The following is a 22,171-nucleotide window of genomic DNA, read 5'->3' as shown; positions in this document are numbered from 1 at the left end:
AAGTGCATCATAACAATGCAGCGGGATCTCTCTCTTTAAAAATATTGTTTCCATCTCTCCCTTTGATCATGGGAAGGCTGTCTAAACACCTTTCTTCTCTGGTCTTGTCCCCAGTCAGCTTCATACTAGCCCAAAACTGTCCTCCCCCCCATCCTGTGCACATCTCTTCCTGTGTGATAAAGGTGCTGAAGTGTCCAATGAAAGAGGTGAACACTACAGGATGGGTGCCAGCACTGCCCTCATGCACTGATTTCCAAAATATCACCTGTGACCTAAGTTAGATGCTGGAGGTTTGTGTTTATATATGTGTGAAGGTAGGGAAATATGGGGGAAATAAGAGAAGTTAGGAAAGAAGGGAAATAGAGGAGGAGAACTGAATCTGGTGAAGATCCACTGAACCTCTGGCAGGTTCAGTGAACCTCTGACAGCAAGCAGGGCTCAAAAGCACCCAGCATCAGGGCTGCAGACCAGCTGATGAGAAGGGGCCTCCCTGCAGAAGGGCACCAACCTATTCTGGGGAAAACACTTGCAGTGTTTTTCATCAAGAAAAAAAACATAGATAGGATGTTTTGGTAACCATCTTACTTATCAGGGCACTTCTGCATATATGAAGTGCTTACCTGAGTCTTGGACTATGGATGGTCAAGCTGGTGAAGAAATGCCATGATGGTGGTGTACAGTATCTCAGTAGCCAGCAGCAGTTCCTTTAGGTGGCTAATAAAGGAATGGAGTGGGTATGAATGAATCCAAGGTATTGATAGGCAAAGCAGTAAGCATCAGCATCAGCATTTTCCCTCTTGGTCTGCTGTGCTGTACTGGATTTATCCGTGATCAAAGCCCAGGAAGGCAAGTGGCCAGTCTTAGCACAGCCACAATCCCAGCATGTGAAGCCTAAAGAGGGATAACCCAATTCATTCGTTTACAGTTCTACTTAATTGAAGAAATTTTTCATATGACTTCATTATTGAAATAATTTTCAACAATGTGCCAGAATAAAATTAAGTTTCCCCCACTAATAAAATTTTGTGGAAGTATGTAATTATGCTGCTCCTGTATTGGAACTGGAAGATGTACAGCACAGTGATGTGTCTTATGACTATGTAAATTTAAAGCCCTAAATATTTCATACTAGCTGTAAAATAACACAGTGTAATCAAAAACTATGCCAGAGCTGGAAAGGATGGGCTAGGTGTGAAGATGATGAAAACTCATCTGTTTGCTTGGCATTGTCAGTCAGGTGTCACTTGTCTGTCTTTCCTGAGATCTCACAGGTAATTTATTGCAGATTTTACTGTTATTTTTTGCTACCAATCCCCATAGATGCAGTCACTAACATATCCACAAACAGTCCTACTCTTCTGTGCCCAGAAGATCTCTCACAGGAGAATGCCATGGCCCAGAACCCTCCAGGAGACATCCCTAAGAGCTGGAAGGGGATTCCCTGAATCAATGCTGAAGTACGAGCATTGGCTGGAAATAATATTAATGAAGCCTGTATAAAGCAAATGTCCTTTTATTTATAGTGATAAAAAACATATTTGCAGATGGGCAGATATCTGCAGAGAAAATCTGCAAAGATGGAGCTGGTGAGTCCTCAGCATGCTGCCAAGGCTGCGTGCTAATAGCTTCTGTGTATCACCTCTAGCAAATGGGGATCTACAGCCATGTCGTTTATTGTTGATGACTGATAATAGGATTACTGCTCCCACATCCAAGAAGCATGGCATCCCAAATAGCATCATTTCATGCTGAAGGAAAGATGTTATTATCACATCCCGACTTCATGTATTGCTCACCCTGTTATCTATGCAGGACTCGGTGTAGAGCTCTGAGACTTTATAGTATATTATCATGTTATATGAAATTCATGCTGCTGCAGCTATAAATCAAGAGGACACCTCATATGGTGGCTGATTCTCCTTAGAACAGCATGTCTAAGCAGAGGCTCTGTTCTCTGAAAGATTAGAGTGTGATTTTTAAAAAAAATATGTTGCAAATGAATTTAAAGCTCATGAAAGTGGCAGGTTTAGTAACTTGGGTGTTCTCTGTTTAGCAATGTCATATGTGTAACTACAGCATAAGCTTCTCCACAACTCCTTAAGAAGATACCCCAAGCCTGATTACAGAGCCCCTATTTTGCAAGACTAAGAGGATAACTAATTTTAAATAGTATTTCTTAAACAGCATTTCCATCTATAGACACTGGCAAGAAGAGCAGAAGTAGGAACACCTGCTTACAGGGACACAGCAGGGGCTGCATGTATTTAGGATGAGGATTTAAAAACTTGAAGAAGGGAGATTTTGGTTAGACATTAGGAAAAAAATATTCCCTGTGAGGGTGGTGAGGCTCTGGAACAGGTTGCCCAAGGAAATTGTGGAAGCCCCATCCCTGAAGTGTTCAAGGCCAGGTTGGATGGGGCATTGAGCAACCTGGTCTAGTGGAAGGTGTCCCTGCCCATGCAGGGTGATTGGAAGTAGATGATCTTTAAAGTCCCTTCCAACCCCAACTATCCTATGATCCTGATACTATGATTTGGCAGCAGCTGAACTGATGCTAATGGCTCATGGCTACCAAAGTGCACCCTTCTCTGTCCCCTCCCTCACCCCATCCCCCTGCCCTTCCTTGAGGCACGGCAAAAAGCCCTCCAGTGGTTTTGTCTGCGTTAGGTTTTGGGTCATACAGGGGTGTGACCAGCTCCAGAAATGGCACAAAGCAAATGGTGGAAGCTAATGGCAGAGAGCAGCTGGGGGCAGAGGGGACTGGACCCCTTAACAAGGACAGAGAACTCACCAGATCTGTGCATTAAACCCTTTATGGCAGCGAATAGTGGATGCTTGGAGATGCTCACCTGGGGCTTTGGTCTCCAGCCTTGCACAGCCCATGAGGATCAGGAGTGCCAAGTCTGTGAGCGCACAAAGTGCTGGTATTGCCTCAGGCACTGAGTAATGATTGGCACACACCTCTTCCAGGGCATTCTCTTGTGTTCCTTCACCAGAAGGAGAGAAAACACCATTTGCTGGGCACAAGATGGTTAGCATATCCTTGGTGGAGAAATTACAGCTGGAAGAGCGACCACCTTCAAAAGAAGGTGGAGTAATGGCAGCTGAGTACCAAAGGTGAAAAGCAGAGAGGTTTGCTCAGCTCTGTGCAGCTGGTCTGAGCTTTCCAGTCTGCTCCAGTTAGAGCTTCAGCTGGAGCCATCTCCACTGGGTTGCTAACTCTGAACTTCTGAGCAACTATCTTGTCCCCTTTCATTGACAGGAGGCTGTGTTATTCACAGGCCAACTGAAGCAGGGCATGTAAAGGAGATTGAGATCAAACATTAAGGTATATTTATATAAATTTATCCCTGACTGAGCTCTGAGAAGGTCAACTTCATTTCCAGGGATCAAGCTGCAGAGGTGGGCTCTGTTATCATTAACCTCAGGTGTATCTAAAGCCCCCTCACTGGAGTTAAAGGCTTTGGATCTGCCCATCAAGTGCTGTTAATCCTTGGCATTTTAAAAATGTATAATGAGAAATCAGAGCTAAAATTCCAGCAACAATGAACTAATTCTTTTGATGGCAAAATACATTAAGTAGGAGTTCCTGGGATGTCAGGCTGAAGCAGCAGGTTTTACAGACTTTTCACCTGTGCTGTTCCTTCAGTTCTTCATAAAGCAATGTGTTAAGTTAATTGAAGAGGCCAACTTTTGCATATATCCAGGCTTTCTATTTCACCTGTGCTTTTAAAAATAGACCTGAAAGGGGAAATGGCCAGTTTTAAGCTTTCAGAGTCTTGAAAACTCATGTATGCCTTTTGGGACTTCCAGAAAAGGGGAAAGGAGTTACCAAATGCACTGGGAAAAAATGTGGTAAGGGCCTTGTAAGTTAAAAGCTAAGCAGTTTGCGAGAAAAAGCAACTTTCAGACTGATAGAGTTTATAATTTAGGATAGTTCATATACACAGGGAGAAGGAAAAAAGTTCTACAGCATCTAAACCACAAGGAGGGCACTTCATCACCCTTTGGAACACCTGAGTGTTTTGTTTACTAAGTTCTGTTGGTTACAAGTTAAGGCTTTAAAATGACCACTGACAGTAAAGGCTTGCAATATTTCAGTAGCTCATTGCCTCTGAGAGGTGTTGCCACTTTATTATACATTTTCTGATTGTTCAAAAGCCTACGATGCTCCAGATGTGCTTTCTTCTGTGTGAAATAATGCCTGACACTTGAGGAAGTGAACGTACAGCATACGCTGCTCATGAATAAAAGATGTTTGCAGCTATGCAATCTAGAGTGTTCTTCTCTTAGGGGATTAATGCTATTCAACAGAAATTTTTCAAGAATAAATTTGAGACTTTTTTTAAAAAAAAGAAAAAAGGAGGAATCCAGTTGCTTGAGTAATGGTGAGGACACTTTAGTGGAGGTGATGGCGAGGAGGGAACCAGAGAGGATATTGAGCCTCACTGCGGTCATGGGAGAACATCTCAGTGCTGTCCCTTGCCCCAGGCTGAGCTGAGCTCTCCACAGCAAAACAGCAGAAACCCCCCATGCATCTGCTGGGGGATGTAGCACTGGGGAAAAGAGCAGGGAAACTCACCCCACAGCAGAAGCTGTGCTGAACATCTGGTCTCTTGTAAGTAGGAGGCTCAGGGCACCACGCTGCAGCTTCAGAGGTGGGAGCATGGCCAAACACAGCAGCACTTTCTTTTGCTCTCTCATTTGGAGTGCCTGAGTGAGCTCCTGACTAGCCTAGACTGTCCAAAGGGATGGCCCTTGGAGCTGAAGCAGGAGACCTTTCACCCATGCCTTCAGAGATGGCCCCAAGTCCTGGCACACGCTCTGTTCACTGCTGGGTTCCCAGGTACAGCCTCAGAGGCTGCCAAGATGCAAAACACAGAGGACTGACTCCCCAGCAAGCAGACTGCTGGGCCTCAGGAGAACTGATTTACAGGATTTATCAGGGAAGGGTTTGCGCAGGATTGGAAGTATCCCAAGTGTGAAACTGCTCTGCTGAGGTGTAACTCTGAGACTGGCACCCACACCGTGATTCTGCACATGCCTCCAAAATATCTGCAACAGTCAGTCAAGACACTAAGAGAAGGGGAACGTGCTGCATATGCTGCCTCAGGCAGCTCCTGGCAGCACAGTCATCACACCTGCCCCTCTACAACAACATGGTCACATTGAAGAAGCCAAAACCTCTGCCACATTGTCCACCTTGGGCACAGAGCTCCTGGAAGAGGACTGAAGCTTGCTGGTGGAGAGCAGCCATGTGTTTCCATGCATCCAGTTAATCTGCCTTCCTCACAACAACAAGGGCCTTATAAGCTTGGAAACGTTTCAAACAAAATGCTGAGGTGCTGCTGGTTCTCCTGTGTTTGGGTGAATGGAGAAGCTATAACCAGTGCTCTCCAGGTCCCTTTTATTTTATGTAGCTCAGAACTTTGCACTCATGTGCTGTGGCCAGGGCCATAACCAAGCCTCTAAGTGATGGATGTCTCTCTGTCCCTCTGCCTGTCCCCAGACTCGGTGGCACAGCCAGGTACGAGTTCATATTCCTCTGTGGAGTCTCTGTACATAACCCATCAGAAATTGCCCCGTACAAAATGGGAAGTAAGGCAAGACAGACTCCAGTGTGCCCATGACAGTCTTATCCTCCAGATATCACCTCTTCATCCTACAGTCCCCACAGCACAACAATTTTTTCTTTTTGGCTTTTGAAAATATTTTTCTTTTGACTTGGCAGTGAATGATGGAACTGTTTTTGTGAAGTTACAAAGAACCACAGCCCTAAAAATGTAAGAAAAAATGAAAAATACTCCTGTTTCTCTAACTGTGGCTCTGCCTGCAGGGTTAGTAATGGTGGATTGCAATTATAGTTTAAGCATCTATTCATTTTATTGCAGGAAAAGCATCGACATGTGTGCTGTATTTTTTGGCTTCTAAACAGCAGAGTAAAAGCACATAAAATTGAAAGGTGATGTATAGTATATGAAAAGAAGACATTTTGATCCATATAGCAAAATGAAATGTATGCAAATTGTTAGCAGTTTATATGGAATAAAGTTTTACTATACAGTTTTATGTGCTTGCACAGAGAATCTGTAATCTCTGTAAAGAACATGCAGTCTACCAATAATAAATGAGGGTTTTTAGAAGGAGAAACCTTTTAAGGCTGGAGCCAATAAATATCTGGAATATGGAGATTAAAAATAATATTGGAGTACACAGAGTAGCCAAATGTAATCAGCAAATTTGTGCTTAAGGAATGAAGCGCAAACTCTTCATTTTCCCTAGAAATACTTAGCTTTAAATTCTGAATTTTCTTTTGCCACATTTTTCACTTAAAAGCCTGCATGAGATTTTGTACTGTTGCCAGGCTTATTTTTTGTTTATATACAGGTTCTTGCCATGGAGATATGTCCCTGACATGAAAGCATCCACTATAGGAAATGACATGGAATGCCTTATTCTTCCAGTTTAATTAATGCTCTGACAATTTGGCAGTAGAGCTATAGTGAAGAAAAGGTCTCTGCAGGGAACCACAGGTTTTGAGCAATAAGAAAGCTGTCAAAATTTTACTATATATCTATAGTAACATATTGAACATCCAAAGATTTCTGGAAGGCATCTGTAGAAAAGAATTCAAAAGAAAAAAGGTTAGCATAAAAATGATGTTCCTTAACCTACTGATAATAAAGGAACGACTTCCTCAGCGGCCGTAGTTGGAACTGGGTAAGCAGCCTCTGCTGACTTACTCACTTCATGCAAAAAGAAATTCCAATTTTTAATGAGCAGGGACTGCTTGACACAAATATTAAAAAGTATTAGCCTGATCCCTGTTGAGACTGGTTCTCTTCTGTGATTTAAACAAGCTGAGTGAGGAGTAAATCTGCTCCACACAGTGCTCCATGTAACCATTCTGGATCCCTGTGATTGAACCTGTAAGCCCAGGTCTTCTGCTCCACACTTCTCCCCTTTCTTGGCTGAAAGCACAGCAGCAGCATTTTCACATCAGGGAAGAGAAAGGTGTCCTCTCTCTATCTCCTCTGACTGGTTCAATATTTTGGGGAGCATTAAAGATATTCCTAAAGGACACTGCAACAGCTCTAAAGGCGTCCTGCAGTCACAGATCCTGCTTCATCAGAAACCTGTGGTGATCCATGCCTTACCAAAAGAATCATTTGATATTTATGATCTCACTGTTCTCTATCACCATCCTCACTTTCCCAGGAAAGAAAATTTAGAAGGAAACAGCAGACCAAACTCACCTCCAATATCTCCACATCTTTTTGGCTGTGGACATGCATAGATAGCACTTCCTTTCCTGATGGATGAGCTATTCTTTAGCTACTGATGGAAAACAGCTGTCCAGGCTCACACACCTAATTGCCTTCTGCACCAAAGATTCATGAACTTCTGCCATGCTAGGAAAATATCAACCAACCACATATTTATCTACCTTTTTTAAATAAAGACTTTTGCCTACGATAGTGTGGAGGCTTCCAAGGTAAGGGAAAGCTTTTAGTTGTCACAGACTACTCACTACAGAGCAGTTTGAATTTGCAGTCTAATTCCCTGCTTTTTACTTTACTGAAGAGATAAATTTACTTCTGCAAATACATTCCAAATGAATCAGAGGAATCTGCTTCAATCTCCCTGGGGCCTGATTTTCAAAGAAGGTGTGAAGAGAGTGAAAAGCTACCACAAAAACTATTAATAATGTACAAATGATTACTTAAGACAGATAACAGCTAATTTAAAATATTTGATATTTAGAGTTATTGCTGGCATAGGGACCAGTGACTTTAACGAAGATGATTTGTTGGGGTTTTCTTTAATTATAAAATCCCTAACTCCTCAGAATTTTGCCAAAGACTAAGCTTCACCTCCATTTTTCTGTGTTGGGTAGGTCTGCATTACAAGTTTCCATTTTGAGGGCAAAGGAATTTTAGCAAAATGTCATTGATGTTGACATAAAATGTGATTATTTCACTAAAGGTTCAATTGCTTCTGTGCTTTGAAGGAGGTATTTACAAGCAGATTGGGAGAAGCAAAAGGAAAAGTGGAACCAAGCTGAGAGCCAGGTTATGCACATAATCTAATTAAAAAAAATCCCCAACCCCAGTCTGCTTTTAATTTAAATGTGAATGGTGAACAATAGAGGTGCTGCTGAGGACAAAACTTTGCAGAAACTAACTGTGACAATTTGCACACACATCATATTTAATTTTTCTATAACCCAACACCAAAAAAAACCCAACCCTGGAAATGAGATGAGATCAAGCAGGACTCCCAGCTATTTGTTGATTCTAATGATTTGCATCCTTACAGAAAAATCAAAAACAGCAAAGAAACTGTGACTGTGAGAAAATGGGATGGGCATTCATCCATGTTGCTGGAATTCCAGGATGGCTGTAATTGCATTCAAGTAACATCACTTGTCCACCTTGTAGATATTTTGCTTATTCACATCAAAACTTTATTTTTCAGGGTTGTTGCTGAAGATCCTACAGCCTGCAAGGTGAAACAACTGCTCTCTGCTGTTGAAGTTGGCCATAGACAGCACAGGGCACGTCCTTCCACACACAAATTACTGGCACAGGTGGGAATTTTCAGTGCACTGACTGCAACAGGGTAGAAGGGAAAAAAGGGCTGGAATTGTATTGATGGAAATGGGGTAGAGGGAGATAAAGCACCATCACAAATACTCTAAAAACTATTTAACTAAAGAGAAACAAGAAAAAGCATAAGAATATATCCAAAGCTTTTGACACCAGAGTGATTATCAACTTTCATCACCCCCATCTGTCTCTTGGGTACTTTCTTCTTCTATCAAATTATGCACAAACATGGTCCCTCAGCTGGCAAGGATGTCTTAATGAGGGGTTGCAAACCTTACTCTGTGCTACTACTAGACATGCACAGCTGTACCCAAAAAGTAGGTAGTGACCATGTATTTTCTTTCAGTACTTTGCTGTCTGGTTGGTGACAATGCCCTTGGGAGAACTGTATAACAAATCCTTTTTGGCAGCTGCAACACCAGTGGCAATGATTCGTAACCAAAGTACCTGCCTGTTCAAAACCAGTGTTTGAACCAAATGAAAGTATTAGGGATACTTCTGCTGCCTTGGAATGTTCATTTCTTTGTTTTACTCCTCCCTTGGTCTCTGTTCAGCTCTAAGCAAACTCTTAATTTGCTCAGTTATAAGGAAAGAAAGTGGCAATGGTCACTGATAGAGGCGGCACTGTAAGGATAATACTCCACAACACTTCAAACATGAAGTCCACCAGTGGTACTTTGTACATCACATTCTCATGCTGAGATCACGTAGCTTATGGACAGTCATTCAATTGTTCAATTTGCATGGAAATTGTTCAACAGCATGGAAACACTGATGGTCACAGACTGCTCAACAACCTTGGTCTTACATACAACCATACTTCTAAACTTCTTGATACTAGAAGCTAATCATCTCTGTCACCACAAGTGTAGAGGGAGTATCTAATCCTGGGATACTCAGCTGCATACATTTTGCTCACAGGTCACAGCTATGTAGTGTCTCCTACATTTCTGCTGGGCATCCTGCCTTCACACTATCTTCCTGACATGGCTGGCTGTTCCAGTTGCAAGAGGAGCAGATAGTACCCGAATGGTCTTGGCAAAAATATTCAGTGGGTACTGGAGAAAAATTAAACAGTAGTAAAAATTATGTACTCTGACATGTGTAAATCATGGTGTACAGAAGCATCAGAACTTAGAAAGTGCTCAAATAACTAATATACTTCTTTAACTCACAGAAAAGCAGACACAATAGCTATGGGGGTTGTTATGGCAGGGGCAGCAAGTTCTGCAAGAACCAGAGTAAGGTAAATCGCTGTTAAAAAAGAATAAATCTCCTCCATTATTACAAGTGCCTGCACCATTGCAAGCCTTTTTAAAAATCTGTGTTGTATATATGAAAACACAGCTGTTGACAAAGTCAGGGCTGTCCAAGAGCAGTAATTTCTTTGCATCTGATGACAGCTGCCTTTCTTTCTCCATTATTTTCTTCTTGTGAGAACAAGCTCCAGCTCCTGTAGATACTTGGATCAGCCACTGGAGACAGGCACTACAAGTCTGTGATTTTTAGAATATTATAATGCTTTGTGACTTAGGAATTATAAAAACATTCTCTGGTATTTTTAAAATACACACTGCTGCTCTGCAGTACTGAGAGATTTCTGATTAGTCAAGCAATTGTCTTGCTCTGCATCATTTGCACAGTTCTTAAAACCACATGTAGAGGGGTTGAAATCCTGACCCTGGGGAAACTGAAGGAGGCCAGACCTCATCCTTGAAAATGAGGTCTCAGCACAGAGTATTGCTGGGGTACCTAGAAAGAAACTCAGCAGTAATTTATAAACTCATTGACATGGATATATAGAAATACTTCTGGCTTGTCAGAATAAATCCTACTATTCATCATCAGCATAGTTATAGCCTACATCAATCATCTGCACTTCAGTCACCTTGTTCATTCTCATACTCTGCTGATTCAGCTTTACATTTTATATCATGGATAGAAGTCTTTCAAAAAGGTCACTAAAGTGCATTCAATGTAAGGACAGGGGTTCTGTCTAATGGGTCCCTCAATAACTGTTCTTCCAGTTAACTTCATTTTAGTCAACCACATTCCACAAAAATTTGTATCCTCATCCTTTGGATTTACTCTGGAAATGATCACCAGGCTAGTGTAGAAGAAACAACATTGAAAAAGATATCAGCACCACCAAGTTTTTTGTCAGCACTTATCTTCTAAGATCCTTATTTCATGTCTAATATAGTTAGTGCTCCAAATTTGGGGCTGGGTAGTTTTGAGGATCTGGTCCACTATGTGGCAGTGATGAAGTTAATGAGAAGTTGGGACAACCAAAGGAATAGATTTTACACAATTTGAAAGGGATGTTTTTGCAGATGCAATCTAAGCCAGAACTTAGATGACTGATTTTTTTCCTCATTCAAACACTGCCAAGACATATACTAAATCTCAGTTCTGAAATACAGCATATTTACTCCTTCCCATCTATACTGCCTGTCTAGCTACTATACACAATTAAGTTTTAAATTCGTTCTAATCCTGATCTCTTCCTATGGCAACAGTGGAAAGAAAAACCATTTATCCATATTTATGAGCTCATTTCTAATAACCAATTAAATTTTAGCATTAAAAAATTAAATTTTAGCATTAAAACGTGCAATAATGCATTTCATTAAGTATTGTTATAAGTAGCTACATCGTATGGATCCATACAAATTCTGAAATCAAATTAACTATACAATCCTGAGTTTGGGACAATTTGCTATTATACTACAGCAAAAGACCCTTACGATTGGTTCTTCTTTTTCTGCTTGAAATCTTTGAATCTGCATCTCATCCCTCATCAGTCCCCACCATAAGCAGCATTAGATGTATTCCTAAAATGGCCATGTACTAAATCAACTGGTGAAAATCCTGTCAATTTCTTTCCTAAAGAAAATCAGATATAAATGTTGCCTGGAAAATGTTTCTAACATGGCCATTATTGTGCATCCATATACTCATGTACAGGTACCCAAAAGCTGCCTTCTGTGCTCTCCTTGTATCCTCTTGATCTGGAACTATTTTTGAGTATTTGTTGTATTTTCATGAAGGTTGAGTGGAAGTGTGGTATTATTCACAACTTGCTTCTGCTAGTAAAGCTTCCCAAAAAAGAGCTTTTTACTTCTGCTTGGTAGCTACCAAGGTTTTCAGCCACCCTGACTTCCACTAAGCAGGAGCTTCACAAACTGGCACTGTCCCTTTCCAGCAATACTGCCCTGCCCAACTTGCCCAAAAGCTGAAAAACAGGTTGGCTGCAGAGTTTTTGAAATTTTGTGACTCAAGAGCTGCAACACTTAATAACTTAGTATCAGCCATATCGTGTTTCATATATCAAATGTCCAGATCAGATGTCACAAAAACCTATGATGTATTGCTGTTGCTTTATATGGACTAATACTTTACATCTTAAACCTTCTTCAACTTCGCCAACTTTCAGTCCTAGGTAATTACGCAGGAGATTCACAGGAACCTGTCAAGTTCAGTCCAAAGTTCACCTTTTGTATGTTTTTATTAATAAAACAAAAGCAGGTAGTCAACATTTTGAAACAGGTTATGCATTTGCATCCAAACACTTCAGTAAGAGTGACAAATGTTGCCACCTCATGGACAGGTGCAGGGTCTGATTTAGCTCAGTGGCAGGAAGGGAAAGGGATCAGGGAGATGACTCATTGCTGCCCTTTCACACTCTCCTGATGGGGGGAAGAGACTTGGCCAGAAAGACAAGCTTTTGTCACTTAGATTTATTTACCTGGAATTCATTCATTTGGATCTGAATCCAGAAGCCTGGTCACACACCAACAGTTGGGGGGAAAAAAAATAAGAACACAGGAAAAAAAGCTACACATGTTCAAGGTATTTGATAATTTCCAATATCAGTTCAAGACAAGGAAATAATGGTGATTTTTCCTGGGAAGAAGAAACCTGCAGTGGTCAACACAGGACATGGCATGGACTTGTAGTGCCAGGACTGAGGGACCTGGAGTTTTCCAGAGAGTGAAAGAAATATTCAGATTCATGAAGACAACAACCTCAGAGTGTACCAGGGTATTTTAATGCCCATAAAGGTAGCAGCATTTGGGAATCCTCTGCATGTAAACTGAAGACAAATGTAGTTGTAGCATATTCCATCATATACTTCCAAAGATAAAGTTTTATGTTATAACATCACACTGATCCTCCTCTTTTGGGGTACTGCTGCAGGAATATTCTGTCACCTGTTGAATTTCTCTCTTTCTGATGGCAAGGCAGCTGTGCCATCCTCCCCTACAGGACAGATCCTGTTACAAAAACCATTACACAGTGTTTATCTGAAAGTACCTTAGTTCCAAACAACATTGTAATTAGCACTTAATGTAACAGGGTAAGTGTAAGAGGACTATGAAATGTTTAAACAAAAATAAAACCTTCCAAGTTTGACATTGGGACAGGAAGAATTGACTGTTTTTTAAAATAAAGCTTCTTAAAATAAATTCATAGTCAACATTTATGAATGGTCTGAAAAAAAGACAGTATGGTGATTAATTGGGAGTTTTCCATCATCGTGATCTCCATATAACAGTGTAACAGTCTGCCTACATACAGCTGAAGAGAAAAAAAGGATTTATACTAGCTTATTTTAAATGTTTTTATGTTTATTATATTTTGCTACTCCACTCTCTTAAAATGGTGGCCTCAGGAAAAGCTGCTTTGGCAGGCAATTGCAAAGATTCCTGTGGAGAGGAAGTGAAAAGACTGGGCATACAAACAAGGGCTGCTGCCATGTTCAAAGCACTGGGGAGAGTTCATAGAGCAAAATGCAGTCCTAAGTAAATGGGTTTCAGGCATTTTCAGTGTTAAGATAACATCATTAAGAGTAGAACAGATTGTGCTCAAACCCTGCTGTTTATAATTAACACATTGCTTCCAAATACTCCAGGGTCCCTGGTAAATAGTGCTCTGCTCAGATCCACCCAGACCAATCAGAGTATTTTCATCACGTTCCATGCTGGGCCAGCACCTGTTTGGACAAATCCAAAAGAGCCAAAATACTCTTCTTTCTGGCCAGCTAAGTAAAGAGATGAACACAGCTTGCCTTAGTCATTGTCACAGTGTCCATATGGCTGTGAAGCTTGTTTTCACAAGAAATCGTACAAGTATTTTATTATGTCGAAGTTCACGGTCCTATAAACAAAAACACAGTGTATTAGAGCAATCATCATAGCACTGCTAAGACTTTAACCTGTTTGGAAACAGCAAGCACAGCACATTCTGCACAACCAAAATCAAGCAATATCCCCAAAACAAATGCAATTAAGGGCAAATTAATTTTTAACTAGTAGTGCTATTTACAGTACTTGTCTTCTGAGGATGTAAACTCTCTAAGTTGCTAAACAACTTTTAAATAAATAAAGCAACTTTTTAATAAAAACTAAAAGATTCTTATTTCAATCAATAAGCAGTAAAGATATATCGAAGTTAATAATATATTTTCAGATGATACACTAGTTGGTGATGCAAAGCAGTAATCCTTTATGCTATTGAATGCTTTGTTCATCTTCCAAACCACCTGTTTTAGCATGTAACTCCTTCATCAGTACTCATTTGCAGTTTGTATTCTTTCAGTCTTGACACCAGCTGACCCATGTTCATAGCTAAATTTGAAAAATCCGAGAATGACACTCAATGGAATAGAAGATTTTAATGTATACTTTTGTACTTCAATAGCAGACAGAAAGAAACAGCAGCAGAATAAAACATATAATTATTTTTTCATCTCTAAACTCCTGCTATACAATCTAACACTCAGACTTTGGGGTTTACTGTTTGAATAAATAATGCAAATTACTGCATATAATGCCATATAAAATTAGAAGTTTTTTTTTAAAGTATTCAATTATGCAAAAATAACTGCTCACAATGCTAAGTGAGATTAACTGGCTGAATGTCTTATTTGTTAGACTACAATAATTTAACATTCCTTGTTCACGCATCATTCTATAACCCACTTTTCAAAAAGTTTCTATACAACTATATAAAAGTTTCTATAGGGGGGTTGGACTAGATGATCTTTCGAGGTCCCTTCCAACCCCTAGGATTCTATGATTCTATGAACATCATATTGGGCAGGGAAGAAGTTCAGAAATACTCAAGGTCTATTACAGGAAATACTGTTTGAGTCTACTTCATAATCCAGTGACAAAATTAAAGAAATTAACTACCACTGTTAGACTCACGTAACATTGAATCACTCAAGAAGTGCTTTAGTTGCAAGGCTTTCCACAGAAACAAAACTCTACAAATGCTGACTTTACTGAATACATGAAACACAAAATGTCCTGTCACAAAAACTGGTTTCATTAGAGACCATGTGGAAAGATCCATTACACTCCACAAATATTAAGAGATCCCTGCTTCAGCTACAGGAAATTTATGAACTTAAGTATGAAATTAAACATTTCTAACACAGGAATGTCTAACCTTAACCTTCAGCCAAATGTGTAAGTAATACCTTTTAAAAATCATTGGAATATCTCTGCAAAGATGGAATATGTACAACAGAATTGGAGCCAGACACAAGCTCCTGTGCTACTAAAGAGAGACTCTGCATAGCCAGTGGTAATCACACTAAAAGACATCAGGAAGAGACTGAAGAGTTCTGCTCTTAAAACAACAGGTGGCTTTTTTATTCTTTAGTGCAAATTTCAATTATGCTTAAAAAAATACAGGAAAATGAAATTACAATCTGAACAGCCTGAGTGGGGGTGGGGAGGGGAGGGAAAAAGCATAATTTTCTGTCCTGCTCTTTGCACTCTTCAGCCTTCCATTAGGAAATAATCTAAATAATAAGGCTGAGACAGTAATAATTCTGAGGTATCTGAGGATTTTAGTGGCTAACAAACTTATTTTAGTACCATTATAGTAATAGAGGAAAAAAAAGAGTCAGGCGATAGGCTGTTTCCTCGATGTGTAATTTGGTTGAAGTGGCAAACTTGTTCCCTCTCTGCAATGCATATAAGCTGTCTCAACAAATGGTTAAAAACTACAGACAGCTGCAAGACTATAGCACAGCTAGAAAATGAAATTTCTTAAAGCACAGAAGATGCCTTTGCCTTGTAGGTAGCCCCATCAAGACACGCATTTATCCTGACATTGTGAAACCCTATATCTTTATGCAACATGCTCTTAGCAAAGATTGTGGACTGGAAAATGATACTTAACAAAAGAAATGTGAAAAAGGAACAAAACAAGAAAAGAACATTAGGGGGGAATGGGAGAAATGTAGAAGAGGTCATTTCAATGGCCCCATCTGCAACATATAAACACTTCCAAACTACTTGCGGGGAAAAAAAGAATTCCTTTCTTCCTCACAATACATAGGAAAAGACAGTTAGGATGTATATAGACACACACACCTGACCTAAAGAAAAGCAAGTCAAAGCTTTCACCACATACTGAGGTTTGAAGTGACAGTGTCTCTGCTAGTACTTTCTCTGGCAAGCATTAGCTTCACAGCCCAAGTTTTGGTCCTGTTTCTGTTCATCCCTACCTTCCAGCAACTTAAATGGAGTAAAAAAACCCAAAACATCTAAGGATGTAAAACCTGCAGAGAAGGCAATCATTTCAAGTATCTGAATTCATGGACCCTCACAATCAGAACAGAATTTATGAACTGGTCTCTGTGTTTGCCATGAGACTCAGAACAACAGTAAGAACTCGGGGATGCCTGTACACAGAATGATCCATGCTGCTGAGCAGATGGTCTGTAATTTATCATCATCTCCCCTGATGGACCTAGAACTGTTCTCAGACTCCAAAACTGAGGGCTCTGAAAAAATAGAGCACCGAGGTACCTACACTCATTTCTTGCAGTGTCAAATATAGATCATGCAAGATAGCCTGTGTGGAAGAATTCTTATAACCCATGTAGTTTTTATATCATATGCACAACAAACACGATTATGAAATAATTATAATTTTAGACTAAATTACCATGATGTGCCTTTTGGTGATGAAATGCACTAAGAGCATCATTTAGAGCAGTATTTTCATGTGAAGCCCCTGACCTTTACTAAGCACAAAGACAGTATATTACTGTAACACATACTGCCACTGTAATATAAATTTTATTCAAAACAAGACCGGACAATACTTACTTCAAGTTCAACACTTGTCATAAGTCTCTAATAAGACTCATTTCACTCATTCTTAGAAACCATCACACCGATTTCTCTTCTGGTCTGCAGAGCACTATAAACTGGACAACTACTGGGTTTAAAGTCTCTTTCAAGCCAGCCCATACAATAATTAATGACCATGAATAAGACTCACCGGGCAACAGCTCTGATGAAGTCCAGAGATACAGTACATTTGTAACGTGGTCCATCAAGCTGATCATTATGGCCAACTATGGATAACAGCTGGAGAGTGACAAGAGAGGTGATCTACAAACAAGAGACATTGTGATGTTAGTAATTTTTGCTAACATGAACAGCAGTGGCCTTTTTGTTGTTTGGTTTTGCTTTTCTTAATCATTTGGTATTATTCCCATATTTCTCTGTCTCAACAACAGCTACAGGAAATTTATTTATTTACAGTTGGTTGTTGATTTTCACATAGTTCTGCTGCTAGCAAACCCAGGAACATATATACACTTTCACCGTTGCATTTTCAGTACAGGAAGTGGCAGACACAAGCTAAAAAATTAATCATTTTATCAAGAGTTATCCTGGAGTGACGATCAGAGAGAAAAAGGCGATGCAGAAACAGAAATAACAGGCATGAGCTGAAGATTTTCCCAATCTCTGCCTGACAAGGAGAAGACTTTGATACTCTTTCCTTTATATCCAAAGACCTCCTCTTGAACTTTCATGCTCTGAGTTGGATATTCCTGTGCCAGCTCATACCACACTTTGAACAGGTGAATGAATCACTCTACTCCAGATAAAAAACAAAGATTTTGATAGTTGCAAAGAAAAGGCTGGAAGATTGTGAGCTTAATAAGAGCAGCTGAAAGGAGAGCAATCTGCCTTCAAACACACATACAGTGTACTGACAGAGCAATTGACTACTCTACAAAACAGCAATGTAGCAGCATGTTTTTCAGTAGCTTCATTCCTCAAAATGATGACTGTGGTATCACAAAGGTGCAGGCATGGGATGTTACCACTCAGTGCAACCAATCTGGTCTGTCTCACCTAGGAAAAAATGCTGTGGTGCTTCCACTATCTCCCTACTTTCTTCCCACATCCCAGAGGAAAGAGGGAAGGATAAATGGACAAAAGAAGAAAAATGTTCCCTCGCCTTATAGATGCCATTTGCAATTCAAGGCAACAAGGTTACATTCCATGAAGAACTGGTACCTGACCACAGCTCTACTTTGCAAAAACCCAGCCAACTGTGACCTGCCTCTGTGTAAGGATAACAGCATAGTAATGAATTTCTGAAGAATAAATATACCAGGAAAAAAGAGTATCAGTTCAAACCTTCAAGGAAGCACATAGCTATAAAAAACTGCAGCAAGTTCTTACAGGTATGAATAATAATTTAAAAAAAAATAACTCCACTCTTTTGCTGAAAGTGAACTTGGTCTTCAGATTTGTGACAGTGCTTGCAGGAGGTAGGAATAGTACTTATTACAGTGTTCCCTTAAGTGGACATAATACGATAAAATTACATCTACCTTTGGAGAATAGAAAAAATTACCATTACCAAGAATGAGGTAATTTTTATAAAAAGCTTGCAATTAACTTTCTTCTATATGGCATCAGACAACAATAGTTTGAATGCCATCATTCTGCAAAATCTTGGGAGTTTGGTTAAGGAATACTGGCCTACCCATATTCATAAAGGCAAATTCCATTCAATTCATTCAGGTCTATGAAGTATATTGAAGTGTAGCACATTATTTACACATTGTTAGCATTGACAACATTTTAGAAAACTGAACTCAGTGCATGGTAAATGGCTCAAAATCCAGCTCATGAATCACTTTGAACACATCACTGAATTGGGATCAACCTCAAGCTTGTTAGGTGTTTATTTACTTAAAATACTTATGAGTTTGAGAACATATTTTTTTCTACATTCTTCATTCAACAAAGTTCTTATTCCATCAGTAAAGAAGCACTATAATCTGCTGTAACAATTGTTATTTTACACCCCAAAGCACCATTAGTGGCAAATCACCTCTGTTTTAAATACTTGTAGCTGGCCTCACATTCAGAAATGACCAATGAAGGAATGGTAAGAGGCTCCTAAAAGCTCCTAATGAGCACAGCAAAAGCCTTAGTTTGGAGTTGGGTCCATCCCAGTTTTATGAGGGATATAAAAGTGACCTTGCTACTGCATTACAAGTGCTCCAGAAAAACTTTAACAACAAATTGTAACCATTTTCCTTTCCAACTAGCACCCAATCTATGTGTGTGGCATGAGGTCAACACCGTAAAATTCCTTACCTAAAGGCTTACTCAATAGATGTGAAATAGCATTAGACAAGGACTATGTTTCACTAATATTTTTGACTCAGGACATTAACTCTTAAGACTCCATATACAGTACTACAGGACAAATGAAGCTATTTATTATCTGAGTAACACAAACTTATTTAGCAAATTGCAATCATTTACTGATTTGTTTTACAAATCCTCTATTTCTTTAACCTAATAAAAATGTCATCACAGAGAAATGAGTGGTGACAGAGTTAAGTCCTGATCCCAAGACTGATTAAAACGTCAGAAGCAGATAGAACTGATTGTTTCAATTCATGCAGGTAAGAAACAGCTTTATCTCCAAAAAGTCTCAATAGAGACTAAGAGAAAGAACACACATCTAAGGGAAACACACAGGGACTAGTTCCCCCACAGACAGCCAAGTGTTAAAAGCCAAAATACCTAACTTGTGAGACTTGGGAGCAGAATCCAAAACCTAGTTACAGATGCCTACTCTGTACACAGAGAAAGGCAGAGATCTCAGGAGAAATCCAAATACCTGCATGCTGAGGGGGCAGCACCCTGGAGCACTGTTTGCACAGCTTTCTCAACAGGTTCAGGGAGAATCACAGCAAGAGAGTTTGGTCATCCTAAAGCAATGATTTCCTAATTTTTTCTGCTTAATAAAATATAGGAGGGTTATACTACTGATAAGTCAGCCACAGAACTGGGCAACACATGTATTTTTTGCAATAAATTGCTTTTCAGAAGAAAAGATTCAATTTTGATAGATGTGGAATTAAATTCCTCAAGTATTTTGCCCTGAACCTAATGTTTTAGACCCAGTTCATAAAAAAGATTATGACTGTCTTCAGAAAATGTTTGAGAAGTCATGTGGGACACAGAAGGTTTGATTTCTTCCTGACACAAGAGGTTTGAGCACCTCTTGGCTAATGGCTCTAACAAGTAGCTGGGGTGGGGGAAGCAAGAATAAGTTCTACAGTGCCTTTGAAACTAAGCTATTTTGCACTTGCCCTGTAAAGCACAATACAGTGGAATGAACTGGGTGTAAGACTGTGCATTTGTAGTTAAACTTAAAAGTTAGCAGTTTTCATGTTCTGTTAACTTTTAAGGTCAAAGTGCCACCTACGTTTCAAGATCAGAAAAAACATTACCACTTCGGAAGTTCCCCTGTTGTAAAACTTGGGCAGTAATCTGTTCTTAAATGAAGATATGTCAAAAGTTTGAAACACAGCTGGGAAAAACATGAATGCAGTATCAAACTAATTGCTCTTCTTAGCACGAAAAAAAAACCAACCCAACACAAAAAGCTTTTTTTAATAGCATGGGTACAGTGGCTCAATTTCTTTTGTGATAAAGCTTGGGAAAAAACATCTGGCAACAGCAGATTAGAAACAAGCAGAAAAACTGTGGGGTGACATACGAAAGAATATCTATTGAGGATCTTTTGAACAAAAGAAATTACAGTTGGAGGAAATATTCTAAAGCTATTTATAAAGTTGAAGTTAGATCTGCTAATGAATTACTACCGACAAAAGGAATAAGCAAAAGGAACAGCAAGAAGATCTGAAAAGTTACTGATCTGAAAGCCTCACTGATATGTTTAAAAGTAAGTCAAGACTGATGTTTATTTAAAATATATTTGTGTGAAGAACTTGCTGCTGAAAGCTTAGATGCAAGGTAAGAATAGCCATAAAAGCATGGATGAGAGTTGCTGTCAGTAGGAAATGACAGCTGAGTTTGCTTCTGGAGATTCACTGGTCAAATATCACATTGAAACCTCTGGAAAAAACAAAGCAACCCACAAGCCATCCTTAAAAGCTGCTTTTTTTCCAATCAGCCTGAGCTAACAGATGGCCCTTGCATCATTCCCCAAGCGGACACAAAGATTGACTTTGTCAGCACATGGATGTGTGGAAGCAAGAAGGATTCCAGAAGTGAGGGCTGTCTGCTGAGAAAGGCCAGGCTCTTCTCAAGGACACCACAAGAAGACAGAAAACATTTGCAGAGACGTCCAACACACAAGCAGAATTCAGACCCAAGTAACAGGGAAACACATCATTAGTTGGGTAAGCAGTGATGGATTGCCACATGGAAGAGCCAGGACAAAGTGTGTGGCACATCTCAGACCCATAGGATAATACTAAATATAGAAATTATGCTGAGTATGGGGAGAAGAACCTATTTCCACAGAGATATGACTTAAACTTCAGCAAGTGGTACACTATAAACTGCTCAAGACAAAATACTAACAAATACTCTGCTAGGAACAATCTCAAACTGACAAAGGTTATCTGCTTATCTGTGAAGAGTATTTCATTTCCACAGTCCATAACCTACAATTACCTTGTCCAAGATGCAATGCTAATTGTAACTCTTCAGTCTGGCTTACTTTAAATCGCAGCTTTGTTTTATGATTCTGAACTTCAAAGCAATCGGGCACTATATTCCCTCATATTAAAATTTATATGCACCCCTTTGCAGCACCATCACCACACAGCTCTCAAAGCAAACATGCAGCTCACTGCACTTGTTTGGAACCCACCATTGCCAGGAGTTACATTCATGCACATGCTAAAGCCACTGCTGTGCAACATGACAGTTTGAAAACCAGATGCCATTTAGAAAAAACATTTCAGTCAAAATGACTGCTGAAATAGCCTCCTGGAGTTAAATTCAATGATCCCAGTACAAATCATGTGAATATAAAAAAACAAATCTGCTCAGAAGGATTTAAATGAAAATTATAGCTAGAATATGATCAGTATGTCAGCCTGGATAGAAAAGCTTGAAATAGAAAGGTAACAATAGGACTCTACAATTATATATATATATATATTTAAACCAGCAATCGATCAAAACTGGTTTTATAATAATTATTTAAAATAAACCAACACTTTTCTGAACACTTAGATTTTAACGATCAGGTTTCGCTTCTAGATTATGTTTCATGCAAGGCTTTTAATGCATGGAAAGAATACAACAGAAGAGTCTGCCTTGATGATAGGACCTACTGTTTTATCAGATCTTAAATAGTTATGGTGGGAAATCATTTCAGTGCCTTCCTTTGTGAAACTACTTTCTTTTAGTATTTGGTAAAATTTTTCACCTTCTAGTAGCACTCCAGTATTACTG

At 39.5% G+C, this 22,171-nt stretch overlaps 1 protein-coding gene across 5 annotated transcripts in view; it reads right to left on the bottom strand.

The window, feature by feature from the left end:
* Positions 1–12,098: 12,098 nt before the first annotated feature.
* Positions 12,099–22,171, bottom strand: part of ORC5 (origin recognition complex subunit 5) — a 65,785-nt gene continuing 55,712 nt past the window's right edge. For all 5 annotated transcript variants that reach the window (XM_071733964.1, XM_071733968.1, XM_071733966.1 and 2 more), the window contains exons 14-15: positions 16,917–17,029; positions 12,099–13,769 (exon numbers count right to left, since the gene is read on the bottom strand). In XM_071733964.1, coding sequence (XP_071590065.1) covers positions 13,724–13,769; positions 16,917–17,029 — 159 coding nt within the window. In that variant the 3' untranslated portion in view covers positions 12,099–13,723. The remainder of the gene's footprint in view (positions 13,770–16,916; positions 17,030–22,171) is intronic.

The sequence above is a fragment of the Heliangelus exortis genome, chromosome 1 (genome assembly GCF_036169615.1).
Source record: "Heliangelus exortis chromosome 1, bHelExo1.hap1, whole genome shotgun sequence".
Classification (NCBI taxonomy): Eukaryota; Metazoa; Chordata; class Aves; order Apodiformes; family Trochilidae; genus Heliangelus; species Heliangelus exortis.
The sequence above is the reverse complement of the archived record's forward strand: the minus strand, read 5'-3'. Positions and strand labels throughout refer to the sequence as shown.